Source organism: Trypanosoma conorhini, assembly GCF_003719485.1.
Source record: "Trypanosoma conorhini strain 025E chromosome Unknown Tco_14.4_contig_00205, whole genome shotgun sequence".
Taxonomy (NCBI): Eukaryota; Euglenozoa; class Kinetoplastea; order Trypanosomatida; family Trypanosomatidae; genus Trypanosoma; species Trypanosoma conorhini.
Genome location: NW_021704290.1, coordinates 1 through 18,561, shown reverse-complemented (window position 1 = coordinate 18,561; position 18,561 = coordinate 1). Strand labels below are relative to the sequence as shown.

The 18,561-nt window shown below is 51.8% G+C and overlaps 6 protein-coding genes across 6 annotated transcripts in view, besides 3 other annotated features; all 6 read left to right on the top strand.

Moving 5' to 3' along the window:
- Tco025E_04151 (outer arm dynein beta heavy chain) overlaps positions 1-9 on the top strand; it is a gene marked incomplete at both ends in the record, with an annotated part of 5,535 nt that extends 5,526 nt beyond the window's left edge. Inside the window, one exon of the mRNA XM_029371063.1 lies at positions 1-9. This exon is cut by the window's left edge and continues 5,526 nt beyond it. Within this exon, the coding sequence (XP_029228860.1) occupies positions 1-9 (9 nt within the window).
- A 13-nt stretch (positions 10-22) lies between these two features.
- Positions 23-8,491, top strand: Tco025E_04150 (dynein heavy chain 9, axonemal; the record flags this gene model as incomplete). Its single annotated transcript, XM_029371062.1, has 1 exon — positions 23-8,491. One exon carries the CDS (start codon positions 23-25, stop codon positions 8,489-8,491), a length of 8,469 nt encoding a protein of 2,822 aa, XP_029228859.1.
- Positions 8,492-8,891: 400 nt separating this feature from the next.
- Positions 8,892-12,431, top strand: Tco025E_04149 (putative mitochondrial DNA polymerase I protein D; the record flags this gene model as incomplete). Its single annotated transcript, XM_029371061.1, has 1 exon — positions 8,892-12,431. One exon carries the CDS (start codon positions 8,892-8,894, stop codon positions 12,429-12,431), a length of 3,540 nt encoding a protein of 1,179 aa, XP_029228858.1.
- On the top strand, positions 12,431-13,774 carry Tco025E_04148 (putative mitochondrial DNA polymerase I protein D; the record flags this gene model as incomplete). The annotated part of the gene is made up of 1 exon (XM_029371060.1): positions 12,431-13,774. The coding sequence occupies one exon, from the start codon at positions 12,431-12,433 to the stop codon at positions 13,772-13,774; it is 1,344 nt and encodes a 447-aa protein (XP_029228857.1).
- A 243-nt stretch (positions 13,775-14,017) lies between these two features.
- Positions 14,018-14,067: a sequence feature (GA-rich).
- Positions 14,068-14,237: 170 nt separating this feature from the next.
- Positions 14,238-15,803, top strand: Tco025E_04147 (uncharacterized protein; the record flags this gene model as incomplete). Its single annotated transcript, XM_029371059.1, has 1 exon — positions 14,238-15,803. One exon carries the CDS (start codon positions 14,238-14,240, stop codon positions 15,801-15,803), a length of 1,566 nt encoding a protein of 521 aa, XP_029228856.1.
- A 94-nt stretch (positions 15,804-15,897) lies between these two features.
- Positions 15,898-15,953: a sequence feature (A-rich).
- Positions 15,954-16,147: 194 nt separating this feature from the next.
- Positions 16,148-16,209: a microsatellite.
- A 23-nt stretch (positions 16,210-16,232) lies between these two features.
- Tco025E_04146 (squalene monooxygenase-like protein) lies at positions 16,233-17,945 on the top strand (the record flags this gene model as incomplete). The annotated part of the gene is made up of 1 exon (XM_029371058.1): positions 16,233-17,945. The coding sequence occupies one exon, from the start codon at positions 16,233-16,235 to the stop codon at positions 17,943-17,945; it is 1,713 nt and encodes a 570-aa protein (XP_029228855.1).
- Between the last annotated feature and the right edge of the window lie 616 nt (positions 17,946-18,561).

Sequence of the window (18,561 nt, the reverse complement as noted above, 5' to 3'; positions counted from 1 at the left end):
CAATCGTGACATTGTGCAGTCTATGGTGGATGAACGCACGGACGCCGTGGATGCCTTTATTTGGCAATCTCAGTTACGCTACTACTGGGATGAGGCGAAGGGAAATGAGATACGTATTGCCGACGCGGAATTTATTAACGGCTACGAGTATATTGGTCTCTGTGGTTGCCTTGTTATTACGAAGCTCACGGATCGCTGCTACATCACCCTTACGCAGGCCCTTCGGCTGAAAAAAGGAGGAGCCCCCGCTGGCCCGGCAGGAACCGGGAAAACGGAGACGACCAAAGATCTTGCGCGAAACATGGGTATTGCATGTTATGTGTTCAACTGTTCAGATCAAATGAACTACATCACGTTGGGACAAATTTTCAAGGGTCTTTCCATGTCTGGTTCTTGGGGTTGCTTTGACGAGTTCAATCGGATTTCCATTGAGGTGTTGTCCGTTGTCGCAACACAGGTGGGTTCCATTCTAAATGCATTGAAGGAGCAAAAACAGCGTTTCCGCTTTATGGATGAGGAAATCACTCTTATCACTTCAGTGGGTATGTGGATCACAATGAATCCTGGGTATGCTGGTCGTACGGAACTTCCTGAAAACATCAAATCACTGTTCCGGCCCTGTGCCATGGTGGTTCCGGATCTAAAAAATATTTGCGAGATTATGTTGGCCGCTGAAGGATTTGGTGACGCGAAGGACCTTGCGCTGAAGTTTGTGACACTGTATCGCCTAAACAAGGAGCTTCTTTCACCACAGGACCACTACGACTGGGGTTTGCGTGCTGTGAAGTCTGTGCTATACATTGCTGGTGCCTTGAAGCGTGGCGACCCGGAAGTTCCGGAACGTAATGTGCTTATGCGTGCGTTGCGTGACACCAACATGGCGAAGCTCAGTAAAGACGATGTGTACGTGTTTATGGGACTTATTCGCTCCCTATTTCCCAATTTGGAGGTCCCGAAGAAGGACAAACCCGACCTTGTGGCTGCCTGCAAGGAGGTTTGCCGCGAACACGGCAACCTCCCCGGTGAGAACGACATCTTCATCTTGAAGTGTGTGCAGTACGAGGAGCTGCTACACGTTCGCCACTCCGTCTTTGTGTTGGGGCCGGCGGGTTGTGGCAAAACAGAGTGCTGGAAGTGTCTGCAGGGAGCCCTCACAAAGCTCCACAAGGATGAGTGGAAGGCGAAGGCGGTTTCTTCCTGCCTAAATCCGAAGGCGATTACCTCCAACGAGTTGTACGGCTACTTTACTCCAAATAAGGAGTGGCGCGATGGCATATTGTCTTCGATCTTCCGTGACTACGCCTTGGAATCGAAGAAGAAGCGCAACATGAAGTGGATGGTGCTCGATGGCATCATTGATGCCGAGTGGATTGAGTCCATGAATACAGTGATGGATGATAATAAGATGTTGACGCTGGTGTCGAACGAGCGTATCCCACTGACAGACTCGATGCGAATGATATTTGAGGTGTCTCACTTGCGCAATGCCTCACCTGCGACTGTGTCTCGGGCGGGTGTTGTCTTCATCAACGAGAGTGACCTCGGTTGGGGTCCTTTTAAGGACAAGTGGATCGCCACTCGAGACAAACGTGAGGGGACGATATTTGATAGCCTCTTTGACAAGTATGTTCCGTTTGTGTTTGAGTTCTGGAAGCGCAGCATGCGGCCGATCGTCTCTATTATGGACATCAACGTCGTGCAGACCATTTGCTTCATCTTGGAGGGTATTTTTGCCCAAATGCCCCAAGAGGAACTTTCCAAGCACCCAAATCTCTTTGAAGTTTACGAAAAGTACTTTGCCTTTGCCGTGATTTGGGCCTTTGGTGGCCCGTTGCCGGGCTCGGACGGCCGCATTGACCTGCGGACGAACTTTTCCAATCAGTGGAAGAAGGAATTTCCGAACATGAAGATCAGCGATGTGGGGTCTGTCTTTGATTTTTACGTGGACAAGAGTAAGGATGAAAATGGCGTCCTTCAATGCGAGTGGAAGCCGTGGAGCGATCTCGTCCAACCGTATGTTCCCGACCCCGACAAGCAACTCTCCACGGTGTCCGTGCAGACGGCAGATAGTGTGCGTATGTCGCATCTAATGAGCCTGCTCGTGGACAATGCCAAGTCCGTCATGCTCGTTGGAACGGCAGGTACAGGCAAGACAAACTTGATTATGTCGAAGCTGCGTTCACTGGACATTGAACATGTCTTATTCCGTGTCATTTCCTTCAACGCCCGCACCTCTTCAAGTGGTCTTCAGGCTGTGATGGAGCAGTCGTTGGAGAAGCGCTCTGGACGAACCTACGGTCCCTTCAACCGCAAAAAGTTGGTCTTCTTCATGGATGACATGAACATGCCTGCCCCCGACAAGTACGGTACGCAGGAGGCTATTGCTCTCCTTCAACAGCACGTTAACTACGGGTTCTGGTACGACCGCGTAAAGATCATACAGAAGGAGGTGGTGGATCTCCGCTACGTTGGCGCCATGAACCCAAAGTCAGGAACATTTACCATCTTGGATCGTCTTTTGAGGCACTTTGCCGTCTTCTCCACAAACATGCCCGAAAGAACAGACTTAATTAGCATTTACGGACAAATTCTTCAAGCGCATACGCATAAGTTTCCACGGGATATTCGTGACACTATGACGACGCTTCTCACCAATGCCACTATTGAGCTGCATTACTTGGTGTCCAAGCAGTTTTTTCCAACTGCTGTTAAATTTCACTATCAATGGAACATGCGTGAAATGTTTAACATTTTCCAGGGATTGTGTAAATCGCACGTGAAAATTCATACTAAAACAGGGCAGTTTTCACGACTTTGGGTTCATGAGTGCAACCGTACATTCCGTGATCGCATGGCGGATGCGGACGACTTGGCCCGTTACGATGGATTACTTTTGGAGGTGCTTGGTCGTGCTGGATTTCCTGACTGCAATCCAAAGGAGTTGCTGCAAGAGACATCGCTTTGGGGTCCGTTCCATACCACTCCAGAGGGAGAAGAGAACGTGTATGATGAAGTCAGCCTTGACGCCGTGCAAGCCTTTCTCGTCAAAAAGTTGGACGAGTACAATGACAACTATGCTCGTATGGATCTTGTATTATTTCACCAGGCTGTTGAGCACCTTTGCCGTATTGCACGTATCACTTCTAACCCACGTGGTAATGCGCTATTAGTGGGCGTCGGAGGTTCTGGCAAGCAGTCTCTTGCGCGACTCTCATCCTTTATTAATGGTCATGACATTTTTCAGATTTTGGTGACAAGCAGCTATGGCATTGCCGAATTCCGTGCGGATATGCAAGAGCTCTATCGCAAGTGTGGTTTGAAGGGGTATCCGTTTGCCTTCATCATTACTGACACACAGATTGTGTCGCAAGACATGCTGGTTTACCTTAACGACATGCTTGCCAGTGGCAATGTCCCTGAGCTGTTTAACCAAGATGAACGGGATGGTGTTATTGGCTCCATTATGAACGAAGTCAAGGCGGCGGGTTACACAGACTACTCAAACCCTGATGTATGCTGGGAATATTTCATTAACAAGGTGCGATCCAATCTGCATATTATATTGTGTTTTTCACCTGTGAGCAAGAATTTTGCGACGTGGTGTCGGCAGTTTCCTGCACTTGCAAACACGACTGTGATTGATTGGTTTTTGCGTTGGCCGGAGCAGGCGTTACGGTCTGTCGCGCAGAGATTTTTGTCAGAAATTGAGCTGGGAGGCCCAGAGATGACGCAGAACATCGCGGATTTTATGGCCTTCTGCCAGGAGAAAGTCACGGAGACCTGTGAGGAGTATCTTCTTCAAGAGAAGCGACACGCTTACACCACCCCCAAGTCTTTCCTGGAGTTGATTGCTTTTTATAAGGAGTTGCTTTCGAGGAAGCGTGACGACCTGAATGACAGGAAGGAGCGCCTGGTGAGTGGCATTGACAAGATTAAGGAAGCTGGGGTCCAGGTGGCGGCCCTACATGAGGTTCTGCAGAGGGAAAGTGTCGAGGTTGAGGAGGCGCGGCAAAAGACCGCGGCCCTGATGGAGACGGTGGGTAGGGAAAAGGCCATTGTGGAGGAGCAGAGCGCCATTGCCGCCAAGGAGGAAGAGAAGACGAACAAAATTGTCGCCGAGGTGGGCGTCTTTGAAAGCCAGTGCGCGGAAGACTTGGCAAAGGCAAAGCCCTTGGTGGAGGAGGCTCTTGCTGCCCTTGATACGCTTGACAAAGCCTCTATTTCGGAGCTAAAGAATTTGGGCAAACCCCCAGTGGATGTGCAGATGGTTGCCATATGTGTTCGGGTACTCACCTCTAATCCCCGTGCAATTCCCTCCGTAAAGAATCGAACATGGGCGGAGTGCAAAAAGATGATGAATCAGGTGGATCGTTTCTTGGCAGAGTTAAAAGGGTTTGACGTGAACAACATCCCGCAAGTGTGCATCGATCAAATTCAAATGTACATTACAAATCCAGGCTTTGATCCCGAAAACATTAAAACCAAATCCTTTGCAGCGGCTGGCTTGTGTAAGTGGGCCATTGGTATTAACAAGTACCATTTGGTGCGTTGCGAAGTTCGTCCCAAGGAGGAGCGACTGGCGGAGGCCCAAGAACGCTTGCATCAGAGTAAATCCGCCTTAAAGAAGATTCAAGACAAGGTTGCGGATCTGAACGCCAAACTTGGAGCTCTCATCTCCCAATACAATGATGCTGTGGAGTCTGCAAACGCCATTGAGCAAAAGGCAAAAAAAACGCAGCTGAAAATGGATCTTGCGCAGCGTCTCGTGACTGGTTTGTCCGACGAAAGTGTCCGCTGGGGCAACACCATTGAACAGCTTCAGGCTGCCAGTGATCTTTTGGTGGGGGATGTTCTATTGGGGGCCTCGTTCGTGTCATATATTGGCCCCTTCTCAAAGGCTTTTCGTGAGCGCGTCGTGCGCGAGGATTGGGTGCCCAAGGTGAAGGAGCTGGGGATTCCCATGACAGAGAACCTTGATATTACCATGAACGTTCTCACGACGGAGGCGACGGTTGCGTCGTGGAACAATGAGGGTCTTCCTTCCGATACGGTGTCTACGGAAAATGGTGCCATTTTAACAAACTGTACCCGATGGCCTTTACTTATTGATCCACAGCTTCAGGGTATTAAGTGGATTCGAACGCGTGAGGAAAAGAACGGACTGAAGGTCATTCAAACCACACAAAAGACGTGGCAACGAACTCTTCAGACATGTATTGAAGAGGGACTTCCATGTGTCATTGAGTCCTTGGGTGAGTTTATTGAACCCGTCTTGGATGGTGTACTGAGTCGCCAGACCTTTAAGAAGGGAGGCCGTGTCTATATCAAATTAGGGGCAACAGAAGTGGAGTATAATCGCAAGTTCCGTTTGGTACTGCAGACAAAACTTGGCAATCCGGCGTATGGTCCCGAGGTGAATGCCCAAACGACGTTAATCAATTTTATGGTCACTGAAGCCGGTCTTGAAGACCAGTTGCTTGCCGTCGTTGTGAACCAAGAACGACCGGACCTTGAAAAGAAGCGAGGCACCTTGCTGCGGCAGATGAACACCATGACCATTGAACTGCAGAAGTGTGAAGATGGTCTTCTTTATGAGCTAACAAACGCCACAGGTGATATTTTGGAAAATGTTGCTTTGATTGAGAATCTTGAGAACACCAAGAAGAAGGCGAAGGAGATTAATATTTCTTTTGCTCAGGCCGTTGCGACGCAGAAGGACATTGCTCAAAATCGTTTGACGTACACTTCTGTGGCCGTGCGTGGGGCGTTATTGTTTTTCCAAATTGACCAGCTGTGGAAGATTGATCACATGTATCAGTACTCCTTGGAAGCCTTTATGGTGGTCTTCAATAAGGCTCTAAAGAAGGCTGTGCAGCCCGAGGACAAGAAGGACGTCAAGAAACGTGTGGAGAATGTGCTTCAGTCCATTATGGAGTCCGTCTTTGCGTACGTTTCACGTGGTTTGTTTGAGCGACACAAACTTATCTTGTCCAGCTTACTGACCTTTGCGATTCTCCAACGTCATGGGGACATTGACGTCAAGCAGCTCGACTTTCTCCTGCGTGGAAAGAAGAAATTGGGTGTACCGCGCCCCGAGACTGTTTTGGAGTGGTGCCCCGAACCAAACTGGGCAGCTGTGCAGGCGCTTGCCGACGTTGAAGGCTCGGTGCCGCCATTCAACCTTCTACCAAGCGATATGGCAGAAAATAATCGCTGGAGGCAATGGGCAGAGACTGAGAAGCCCGAGTTGGAGAAAATGCCCTCGGAATGGAAAAACTTGACACAATTTCAACGTTTACTCGTACTGCGTTGCCTCCGTCCAGACCGCCTCACAGCTGCCCTGGAGACGTTTGTGTGCGACAGCATTGGGCGCTTCTTTGTCTCTGACCAGACAGTAGACATCTCCGTGTCTATTGCGGAGTCTACCACGAAAACGCCGCTATTCTTCATTCTTTCCCCTGGTGTAGATCCTGTGCGGGCCGTTGAGGAGGCTGGTCGGAAACTGGGCTACACGTACGATAACGAGCGACTCTATAACGTGTCACTTGGTCAAGGCCAGGAAATTGTGGCTGATCGTGCCCTGGAGAAGTGCTTCTTGCAGGGCGGATGGGCGCTGCTGAACAATATTCACCTTGTCCAGAAATGGCTTCAAAGCTTGGAGCGGCGCCTGGACAACTACGCGGAAATTTACACTCGAATGGCCCAACTGAAGAAGGAGCGGGATGAGAGGCGCGCGGCCGGGAAGAAAATTTTGGAAGAGCCGGGCGCTGACGAGGTAGCGGCGGAGGAACCGTACACCGGGGAGGATTCCGGGGGCTCCATTGGGGAAGGGGGCTCGGCAGTCGGAGAGGAGCTGGATGTATCGGCGCGAGGAGGAGGCGAGGAGTACCAAAAGGAAGCCAAGGGCGGCGCTGAAAAGGAGGCGGCGCATGATGAAGACGAGGAGGATGACGATGACGATATTCCCTTCGAGGGTCCAAAGGGGCATCCAGGGTTCCGTGTCTTTTTGAGCGCTGAGCCCTCGAACGTGATCCCGATTGGTGTCCTCCAGCGCTCCATCAAGCTTACCTCTGAGCCACCAACGGGTATTCGATCCAACATTGTTCGAGCCATGACGAACTTTAGCGACGAGCCCTGGGAGAGGAGTGCAAAGCCGACGGAATTCCGTTGCATCATGTTTTCCATGTGCTTCTTTCATTCGGTGGTTGTGGAGCGCAAAAAATTTGGTCCGCTGGGGTGGAATCGGGTGTATCCCTTCAATGCGGGTGACTTGACCACATGCATGGAGGTGGCGGCAAACTACATTGAGGACCGTCCAAAGGTGCCATGGGAGGACTTACGGTACGTCTTTGGTGAAATCATGTACGGCGGACACATCACAGATGACTGGGATCGTGTATTGTGCATGGCGTACCTGCGAACCTTTGTCGTCCCTGAGTGTTGCGATAACCTTCAACTGGCACCTGGATTGGAGGTGCCTGCACCGATGAGCTACAGTGAATATATGGATTGGTTGAACAACGCGGAAGACTTCCCACAAGAGTCACCTCTCCTTTTCGGTCTTCATCCAAATGCCGAGATTAACTACCGAACAGTTCAGGCCGATGTCCTCTTCCGGACGATTAATGAGTTGCAGCCAAAGCAACACGCTGGAGGTGACATGCTAAGTGCTCAGGAAGTTGTGCAGCAAAAGATTGATGAGCTGCGTGAACGTCTCCCTGAGCCGCACAATCTTCAGGATCTGGCGGAGCGGCTTGAGGATGAGCGTACTCCGCAGCAACACGTGTTTTATCAAGAGTGTGAACGCATGAATCTTCTCATTAGTGTCCTGAAAACCACCCTTGAGGAGCTGGATCTTGGCCTTAAGGGTGCCCTCTCAATGACGGCGGCGATGCAAACCTTGTTTGATGAGATTTTCCTGGACAAGCTCCCTGCGGCCTGGGAAAAGGTTTCATTCCTTTCCCTACGTGCACTTGGTTCATGGCTGGAAAATTTTCTCGTCCGAAATGATCAACTGATAAACTGGACAGGCGAATTGCAGACACCCAAGGTGACGAACATTGCTCTCTTTTTTAACCCCATGTCGTTCCTCACAGCTATCATGCAGACGACTTCCATGATTAACAGCTTTGACCTTGACCAGATGGCACTGGTGGTTGATATCCTAAAGAAGTCGGCGGATCAGATTGAAACGAGCGCCCGAGATGGATGCTACGTTTCTGGTCTCTCCATGGAGGGGGCCCGCTGGGACACAGGGCTGGCGTGCATTGAAGAAAGTCGAATGAAGGAGCTCTACCCCAAGATGCCCATCATGACAGTGCGCTCCCTGCCGCTGGCTAAGATTGACCGCCGTGATCAGTACGAGTGTCCGGTCTACAAGACGCAGCAACGTGGACCCGGCTTTGTGGTCGGTTTCTGGCTTAGGACGAAGCAACCGGCAAAGAAATGGACAATTGCTGGTGTTGGTCTTATCCTTGATGTGGTGGAGTAGGGGGAAAGGAGCAAATTTTTTTTGCCTTTGGTTTTCTTTTTGGTGGTGGTGATGGGAGATCTTGCTTTAGCGCAGCCAAGGTTTTTATACAGATGTATGTATATATATATATGTATATAATGAAAAGAAAAAAAATTTGAATGGGATACTATTGCATTGAATGTACTTATATCAAAATGTTTATAATCTGTGAGGTTAATCGCTTTTTTTTTTAGATGTAAGTAGCTGCAATTTGACTTCGCTTTTCCACTTTCATCCCCTTGTGCTTCGAGGGGCGAAGTTGATCCACGTGAAAGGCGCGTGCTGTGGCTAGGCTTGAGAGCGGGCCTGTGTTGACGATTGGCTGCGCCTTTTTTTTTCGTCTGACTTATCTCTCCAAAGAGACTTTCTTATTCTCTTCATGCTGCGACGGCTTTTCAGGCCGAGGCACGCGGAGCTGCTGCATGCCCTTTTCTGGGACTATGCCGCAGGGCCCACAAGACGCGGAGTCGTCCAGCAGGCGGGCGTTCCGGAGCTCCGCCGTCCGGGGGCCCTAGCCGCCGCGCCAACGCCGCAGGGGCAGGCGCCGAATTTCGCCCAGCCACAGTCCGGTGCATTTCAGCAGCCCAGCGTTATGGTGTTGCTGGCAAGGGCACAATACGCCCTTTTCACGCTTGGGTGGAACCCCACCGCTGGTGACTTTGCCCTCTACTGCGCAACCACGAATGAACTTGTGTGTATGCCGAAGGAGATGCTGTGGAAGGCGGCAATGTGGATGGAGGAACGCATAGGAGAGGATTTTATTGCGGGGATTGTTTTTCCCAGTGACGGGTCCATTCCCCTAAAGGACGCGGCAGCCCTGCTTATGGAGAAGTCTCGTAGGCGACTAGTGCTGGCTCCGGATACGTGGGGTATTACCTACTTGACATTAAAGAGTCAGCAGGAGTTCGTGCGAGGTTTAAGCATCCCTGCGAGCCTGGAACATGCCGCCTTTCAACTCACAGGGACGGCATATAAACCCGCCGTTACAGACCCATCCGTGTTTGATTTTACGATAGGATCATATACTTCTTCGGATTGCGCCGCCCCTGTTTCTGCCGCACGCGACGCCCTTGTGAACTGGTGTGTCCTCTTCACCCTTCATAAGCGGTTTGGCACAAAGGGCAGCCGAAAGGTTATGGACCCCATTGACCAGATTGTACGACGCGTGGTGAAGGCCGTCAATGTGTTTGTGGTAGACATTGATGTGCGGGTTGGGAAGGGCACCATCGCGGAGGGTTTTACGATGATCGTGACAATATACGATGCCCAAAAGAGGACCCAGACGGTGCACATGATCCGCAGCTTGGCAGAAGAGGCCACGAAGCGGAATGCGCTCAATGCAATACTGTACGGTGAGGGCACCTCTTCCATTTCGCTCTTCGTCCCTACGGGACGCACGAGGTCGGCGCAGCTTCTTGCCTTTGCTCGCAGCTGTCGTCCGTCGTGTCCGTTTTTCGCTGCCGAGGTGTCAAGTTTGGCGCAGTTTTTCGCCGGCACAAAAGTTGCAGCCGGACTTGACGATGAGAAGGACCCACGCGCCACTTGGGCGAGAATTCGTGCCAACTGTTTTCCAGAGAAAACCTCCCGTAAGGAGGAGGAGGTGCTCGATAGAAAGTTGCAGCAGGGCTTCACGGCGCTTGCCAACAAGCTCTTTTCGGACCGTCTGCACCGAGTTTCCCCGGCGCTCATAGCAGCCGTGAGTAGTATCCCCCCACAGGAGGAAATTCAAAAGGCACGGAGGCGCGTCGAATTGTTGGAGGAGGAGGCACGCAAAAATCCGGTCCCACACGTGACACATTCTGCTTTTCTTAACAACGTCAACATAAGTGACGCCGAGGTTGTCTTTCGCCTGCAACAATGGCGCTCGAACATTTATGAAAACCCCGACCGGCTTCAGCGTGAGCAGCAGGCGCTAAATGGACTGAAGCGTTATTTAGTGCTCGACCTCGAGACGACCACAGTGCGGCGCTACAAGCGTGTGTCAAACCCGTTTACCAAGGAAAATTACGTTGTCCTCTCCGGGGCCCGTGACTACACCGGGAAGGTGTTTATGACGACTCGCTACTTTGTTCGGAACATTGCCTTGCGGTACGATGACATGGACGTCACAAGTGCCTGCAACCTCGTTGAGGGATCGTCAAAGCGCTCGTTATTTTTGCCGCCACTCGACGACTACGACGTGATTGTGGGACATAACATTAAGTTTGACCTGCTGCACATCTGGCGGGATGCGGAGCTGCAGCACTTTCTTCGTCGCGGTGGAAAGGTGTGGGACACAATGTACGCCGAGTATTTGCTCACTGGCCATGAGGTGAAACTCGGCCGCGGTGCCGGCTTGGAGGACGTCGCAAAGTCTTACGGCGGTCACACCCCAAAGTTAGACGCTGTGAAGGAGGCCTGGGCAAAGGGCAAGGAAACCTACCAGATTCCGTATGCATTGCTGTCCGAGTACCTACACGGCGATCTGGAGAATACGGAGCTCATTTTCCGAAAACACATGGAACGCGCCTTAACACAGAGGCAAGTTATCATCTGTGTGGCACGAATGGATGGCCTGCTTTGTACGACGGAGATGGAGTATAATGGATTGAAAACCAACGTGCAGCTCGCCGTGATGCAAAGCAATGAACTCATGGTGAAAGTGATGGAGCTGCGAAAGCACTTGGAGAGTGCTATCCCCAAGGAAATTCCTGTGGACTGTCGCAAGTACTTTAACTGGTCTTCCAACCAGCACCTTATCACATATTTTTTCGGTGGCAAATTAAAACTGAACACAAGCGCCCGCGAAAGCAGGACTCTGCCTGGAGAAGTTTTTGATCGTCATACACTGTACGTGCCGGCGGAGGAATACACGCCGGATCGCTTTCCAAAAGGGGTCTTTCTGCGTCCACCGGTGCACGTGATTGGCCCGGCGGACTGCCTTATTGCAACCGGCGGCTCTTTGGACAAGGGAACAAAGGTATTCAAGAACTACTATGAGACCTACGTGAAGCAGGCCGGGTTTCGTAAGAGCTCGACGATGACAGACTCGCTGAGCCGCGAGATGGTCGCTGTTTCAAGGACAGAGACTGACAGACGAACGGAGCCGGAGGCCCTCGCTAATTTGCTCCCCAGGCGCCACCTGTTTCTCTTCGCAGGGATCACCGCCACTGTGGAGGAGAAGATGGGCAAATTTTTTCTCAAAAACGCCGTGACGGGGGAATCTGTGACGATTCTGGCCGATCACAAGGATAAAGTTGCCCGGCTTCGTGCCTTTATAGAAGAACAGGTGAGATTGCACACCGATATGTTGCTTCCTGCGGAGGAGGAGAATGATTCCTCCTCGTCTAATATGAGCGCTTTTGCGAACGCACACGTTACTATTTTGGCCAGAGATGCACCCTTTTCCTTTACACGTCTACTGCACTCTGATCTGGAGTTGAAGGAGTATCTGACGTCGCACGACGGCCTCCGCACTGACACTGACATAAATGAACGCTACGTCATTAGTTTGGCGGACACTGTCTCCATACTTTCTTACTACCGACACCTCTACAGCGCCCAAACCGAGGCAGTCTGGCGATCCCGCGGTTCCCGAGATGAGTCGAAACTTGTGTACCCGTTACGGGCCTTTCCACGCCCCGGCTCCTCCAGGAATGCCACGGCGGAAGCATATAAGGCCCAACTGCTGCGGGAGGCCGCCATGAAACCGGAGGATTGGTGTAATTACTACACCGACGTTTTCCTTCACATTGGCAATGCTGCGTTGCAAAGTGAGGCCATGGAGCCCGAGGCGACGGCGGCGAAGAAAACGCGGAAGTCAAAAAAAATAGCAACAAGCGCACAACCGTCAATCTCCCAATCCTCCTTCGCGACCGCCATGCCTTTGTTGCCTACTATAACTCGCTCCCCGACAACGAGCGTAAGCGGCTGGCGCTGATGACGTTGATTGGTAGGACATGTGCCTCCGTCTACGATGCCTTTGCAGTACAGTGTGCCCATGATGATGTGGTGGAGGTGATGATTCGTGGACGTCTCGCGACGTATGTGCCGAGTCAACTTGACGCTGAGCAAGTGATGCGCAAGTTCCGAAGTGCAACATCGCGGCAGTTGCAGGTCGGTGAGGACTCACTGAACTATTTTAAAAAGACGCACGGGGACAAGACGGCCGAAACCATTTTAGAGCTGCGCGCTATGGAAAAGTTGATTGGTACGTACTATGAAAATACAGATGATGGGACGGGGATGGTGTCCCTTGTGCACAGCGTGGACAGCTGCATTCACCATGAGCTAATACACAACAAAACAAACACAGGACGTCTTGCGAGCGCCAATCCCAATTGCCAGAATATTCCCAAGGAAGATAAATCGCCATTGCGAGAGATGTTTGTTAGTCGTTATGGGGAAAAAGGTATGTGCATAGAGGCGGATTATTCCCAGCTGGAGGTCGTTGCCTTGGCTGTGCTTGCGAATGATTTTCAAATGCTTGAGGATCTTCGATCGAATGTGGATTTCCATTGCAAACGTGTGGCGATGATGCGGCCTGACCTGCCGTACACCGAGGTTTTACTGAGAGCGAAGAGGAACAAGGAGCCGGAGTTTGTAAAACTGCGTCAGCAGGCGAAAATCTTTTCATTTCAGCGACAGTACGGGGCTGGTGTGAAAATGATCAGTCAAAGTACCGGGCTGACACAAGATCAGGTGCGCCAACTTATTGAAAAGGAGCGGGAGACCTATTATGGCGTAGATGCGTTCAACAGCATGGTCGCGTTGTCTGCTAACAACTTTGACGCCTCTATTCAAGACGGTTCACGCAACGTACGAGGACACCAGCTCTTTAAAGGTGTCTTTCCCGTTATTACTGGGAGCCGTTACGTCTTCACCGAGTCCGATGTACCGGAGGGTATAATGCGGGACAAGGCGTTGTCCGCGAAGTCAACAAGTTTTTCCCCCACACACCTTAAAAATTACCCTGTGCAGGGTTTTGCGGGAGAAATTGTGCAGGTCATGTTGGGCGTGCTCTGGCGACACTTCTTGATGAACAACAACTACAATGGACTGGCCGTGCTCATTAACACGGTGCACGATTGTGTGTGGATTGACTGCCACGCGGATGTCTTTCTTCAAGTTGCGGATGAAGTAGAGACAATCATGAGTAACGTGCGGGAGGTTCTTAACCACCTCTACCCAGAAATGAACATCACGGTGGACTTCCCATGTGACGTGGTTGCTGGTGAGAACATGGGTGCGCTGCGCCCTATTGTCCGCGAGGAGACACTCTAATGCGGCGGGCCCGACGAGAAATTCGACAGCCTTTCTTGTTTTTTTTTTTTGGTGTGGGTTCCCCCGTTTCCACGTAATAATGAGCCATAGACGAATAGAAACAGTTCGCCCCATAGAAAGCGGCGGCCCTTTCTGAGAAGAAGGTTGGGGTCTGCCGACACAGATGAGTGAAGGAAAGTGATTTCTGTAACGAAGCAGCAACGTGAAAATAACAACAACAAAAAAAAACAAACAACAGATGTATCTCTCTCTCTCTCTCTTTCTTCTTTCTCTTTCTCTGCTTATTTCTATCTGCTGCTGCAATTCACAGTGCTCCACTGGGCGCCTTTTCTCCCCTTCCTTTGCACCCCGTGCCTCTCTGCAAGTGAAGCTGCTGGGGAAAGTTGCATTGTTTTATTCTTGACCCTTTGCGGTTTAGTTTCATCTCTGCTTTCTACAGTCCACAAGGGGGTGGGGGGGCTTCATGCGGAGGGAGAATGAAGACGGATGCCAAGTCTGGGGCACTTGCAAGGAGACTGAGGCGGTGTCAACGCCACTGACCCCCGGGCGCCTTCCCCCTTCGGCGCATCTCATTTCCGCTGCGCGTGTCGACACCACCAGAGAACGTCTTGCACTTCTGCACGCCATTGTTCAACGCTCCTTGCAGCATGCGGAGATTCCTAGCCGCTCGGCAAATAAAGTGCGTCCGACTTCCTCTACGCCTGACCGTCGAGGATCCTCGCCGTCGGCGACGGGCGAAACCGCCTACCTCAACTGCATGGAACAGCTTCTGCTGGCCCAATTCGAGGGCCTGGGTAGAAGGGACATTCGACTGGAGCAGGCGGAGTCGTACGCTGCAGAGTGGGAAAAGTGGTGTAAGTCTGCGTTGCTGATGATGATGCTTCAAGGGGCACAAGCCTCTTCCTCGTTGGACGTCAACGTCTTGTTAGCAGCGGGATTGGCGACCTCTGAAGGACTCGACTGCAATGAAAGTAGTGCGATTGCAGAAGTGCCCTTTGCGGATGTGGTTGCCGACATCGTGGCTATGCCTCCTTCTTTTTTCGTCAGTGAGGCCCTGAGGAGCCTCCCATGCAAAGAGAACAACGAGCGTCAGACGTTGTCGTTGGAAGAAACATCCGAGTTTAATGCCCTTATTCTGGGCGTTGATGTGGTTGGACACCATTCGGCGGCTTCTAAAAGGCGCGACGAGGTGGTGGGGGCACCGGAGGAAGACGCTGATGCCTGGCTGCGACAGGCCAACGACATTGCACGTCTTCTGCTTCGGTGGGAGGCTGAGGAAGTAGCAGAAGCCAAACCCGGCGAACCGGGAGTTGCGCCGGCGGCTCGCAAGCTGCTGTGCGCAAAAAGTGACATCCCCGTGCAAACGCTTGCTCGTGTTGCGCCAACGGCCTCACTCGAGGTGGCGCCGAGGCGGGAAAGCGTCGGCGGGGTACGCGAGAGGTGGCCTTCTCCCAGCGACGAGAGCGCCGAAGTAAATGAAGAAGCGTTGGGGGAAGACAAGTCGTCCCCGAAGAGGGAGTCGATGATGGGGGCACCGTGCCGCCAGCCACAGAACGAAGAGCATTGCGGCGTTTCACGCGCTCTTGCGATGAGGCCGGCGTTGAGGAAGCCGGCGGGCGCGCAACCATGCATCGCCGGCTGGGTCTACCGCAGTTGCGTTCCCCACGCGATGTGGCAGCTCCGCTTCCACAGGTTAGAAGACGGTGTTTTGCGTTTCTCTAAGCCGTCGCCAAGCGGAAAACACGTTCGCTGGTGGACTGTGTTGACCATTCGCGAACTTTTATATGTCGGGCTAGATGACACCAACGCTGCCATTGGGGAGGCAAATCCACCGGACTGCCATCAGGGAAGAAGTTGCATTTCGATATATTTTAAAAAACCAACTGAAGAAGCCCCGCGACGGCTGCGGTTGTGCGGCGCAAAGCAGCGCGATACACTTGCGTGGTTCTTTGCCCTCCGCCATGCGACGCAACGGAGGGGGAGTGTGCGTGTGGGGAGGGTCGCCTCGTTCAGTGATGCGCTAACGTGAGAGGAGTGGTGCTTTTATAGTTTTACCATCGTGAGGCTTTTTTTTTTCCAGCGCATTGACTGGGGATACTTTTGCTGTGAATCCCGGTCTTCTCTGTTTTTTTTTTCTTGTATATTTTTTGTTCGTTTATTTGTTTATTATTGTTTTTTTCCGGCAGATGCCGGCGGGGTTTGGCGTATCGTGAAGGTTGCGGTTTGCCGTACATGCCTCCCTCCCCCGTTCTGTTGGCCTTCCACCCATGATGTGCCGCCTCTGTGTTCTTTTTTTTTTGAATGCCGTCTGGTGTTCCGTGGGTGCGTCGTACTCCCAGGAAGAAGGAATAAGTAGAGAGCAGTGACAGCAGGCAACGAAAAAAAAACAACACACGCAAAAAAAAACAACAACGAAAAATAATCATCAATAACAAAAGGTATTCAAAGCTTTCTTCTAATGATCGGCATTCTTGTCTTGTTGGCGGTGGTCACGCTGGTGACGCTCAACCACTTGCTCTCCCGAATGCGGTTAAAGCCCGCCCGCATCAATTACGATTACGATGCCATCGTTGTGGGCGGAAGCATCGCTGGGCCTGTGGTGGCAAAGGCACTTTCGGCCCAAAATCGGAAGGTGCTGCTGCTTGAGCGCGCGCTCTTCACCAAGCCGGATCGCATCATCGGTGAGCTCTTGCAGCCCGGCGGGATCAACGCGCTGAAGCAAGTGAACATGGAGGGGTGCGCCACCTCTGTGGGTATGCCCTGCGACGGGTACTTGGTGGTGGACGGAAAAGGTAATCAGGTGGAGCTGCCGTACAGGGCGGGCTTTCAAGGCTACTCGTTTCACTTCGGGGAATTTGTCAATAACTTAAGGAATGATGTCTGGTCAAACTGCGCCTCGAACGTGACGATGCTGGAGGCGACGGTGAACGAGGTGTTGATGGAGAACACGGGCTTCCTTGAGCGCGCCTATGGTGTAGTGTATTCCATTGCGGCGGACTACAAGGTGCCCGAGGCGCCATTCAAGAAGGACGCCCCGAAGGACGCTCAGTCGACAGCAAAAACGGCAGAGCGACGCGTTGCGACAGCACCACTCATTATCATGTGCGACGGCGGCTCCTCAAAGTTCAAGGCAAAGTACCAACACTACACCCCTGCACGGCAGTACCACTCACATTTTATTGGGCTCATTGTGCGTAATACCCAATTGCCAGTAGAGAAACATGGCACCGTATTTTTCGGAAAAACAGGGCCCATCCTGTCTTATCGACTTGATCCGAACGAGCTCCGCATGCTGGTTGATTACAATAAACCAACCCTGCCAGGTTTGGAGCAGCAAAGTAAATGGCTCATTGAAGAGGTGGCACCGTGCCTTCCAGTAGAGATGCGCTCTGCGTTTATTTCTTCTGCAAAGGATACAAGTGGCATTCGTTCTATGCCTGTAGCGCGTTATCCCGCAACGTTTCCCTCGGCCAGAGGCTACGTGGGCTTGGGAGATCATGCTAATCAGCGTCATCCACTGACTGGGGGCGGTATGACATGTGCATTTAACGATGCGCTTCATTTGGCAAAAAATCTTGCTGACATTCCATGTCTGCGGAGCAATGATCTCACGGAAATGGCGGAGATTGAAGATCGAATTCAGGCAGCTATCTTGGATTACACACAACGGCGCTTCTGGCACTGCGGCTGCATCAATATCCTCTCTTGGGCCCTGTACGCCGTATTCAGCATCCCCGCCCTGCGTGATGCATGTTTTGATTACTTTATGCTTGGGGGTGACTGCGTGGAGGGCCCAATGTCACTGCTCTCCGGACTGGAGCCGAGGCCGTTTCAACTGATGTTTCACTACTACCGTGTGATGATCTATGGTGTATTTAACATGCTTACAGGCAGTGGTGTGTACAGCTGTCGCGGAGGGAAGATGCCCAGCTTTCCACAAAAATGCTTTAATGTGGTCACATTTTTGGTTAACCCATTCCGCCTTGCCGAGGCCCTGCGTATCCTTGTCGTTGCTACTCTGGTGGTGGTTCCCCTGGCATATTACGAGTTTATCTCGCTCTGGAGGCTGATGGATCCCACCAGTCTTCTCCCCAACGTGGCACGGAAGATAAAGATTTTGCTGTACCGAGCCTGGTTCGACGGAAAGAACCGAAAACCGGTGGGTATCTAGATAGGAGGGGTAGGGGATTTTCCGCCCCTGCCCCCTCGGTAGAGAGGAGAGAGAAAAGGTGGGTGGGGTGGTCTCAAAAGTAAAAAAAAAAGGGGGTGAGGGTGGGAGGGGGAGGTCGCGTGTCAACTGAGCAAAGACGGTATTGGGAGCAAGAATTGAGCAAAGGGAAATGGGAGGTGAAGACAAGAAGGCCAAGCGAAACAAATGACGGTACTTTTTCTTTGGGGTATGCATGACGGCTCTGGCAGGGAAGTGGGGGGGGGGGAGGGGAAACCGCAGTTTTTTTATTTTCGTTTTTTTCAGGTTGATGACGTCCTGCGGCATCGTGAGGGACTCATCGTGGCACACAAGACGAGCCAAAGGCCCGAAGCTCACAGGGCGAATGTGCACAAGTGTAAACGGCTGTGCGTGTGCGAACACCGCACTCTGCCTTGTTCTTAGTGTGTTGCTTAAATTCCGAGGCCCGGCCTCTCCCATCCAGGGGAATGCGCGGAGAAGAAACACGAAGGGAGAAGAATACAGCATGAAACACCAAAAGAAAATAAAAAAACAATAGGAAAACCATAGCGTTTTTGTTTTCTCTTTGTTATTTTGCTTCTTCAAAAAGCTGGAGATG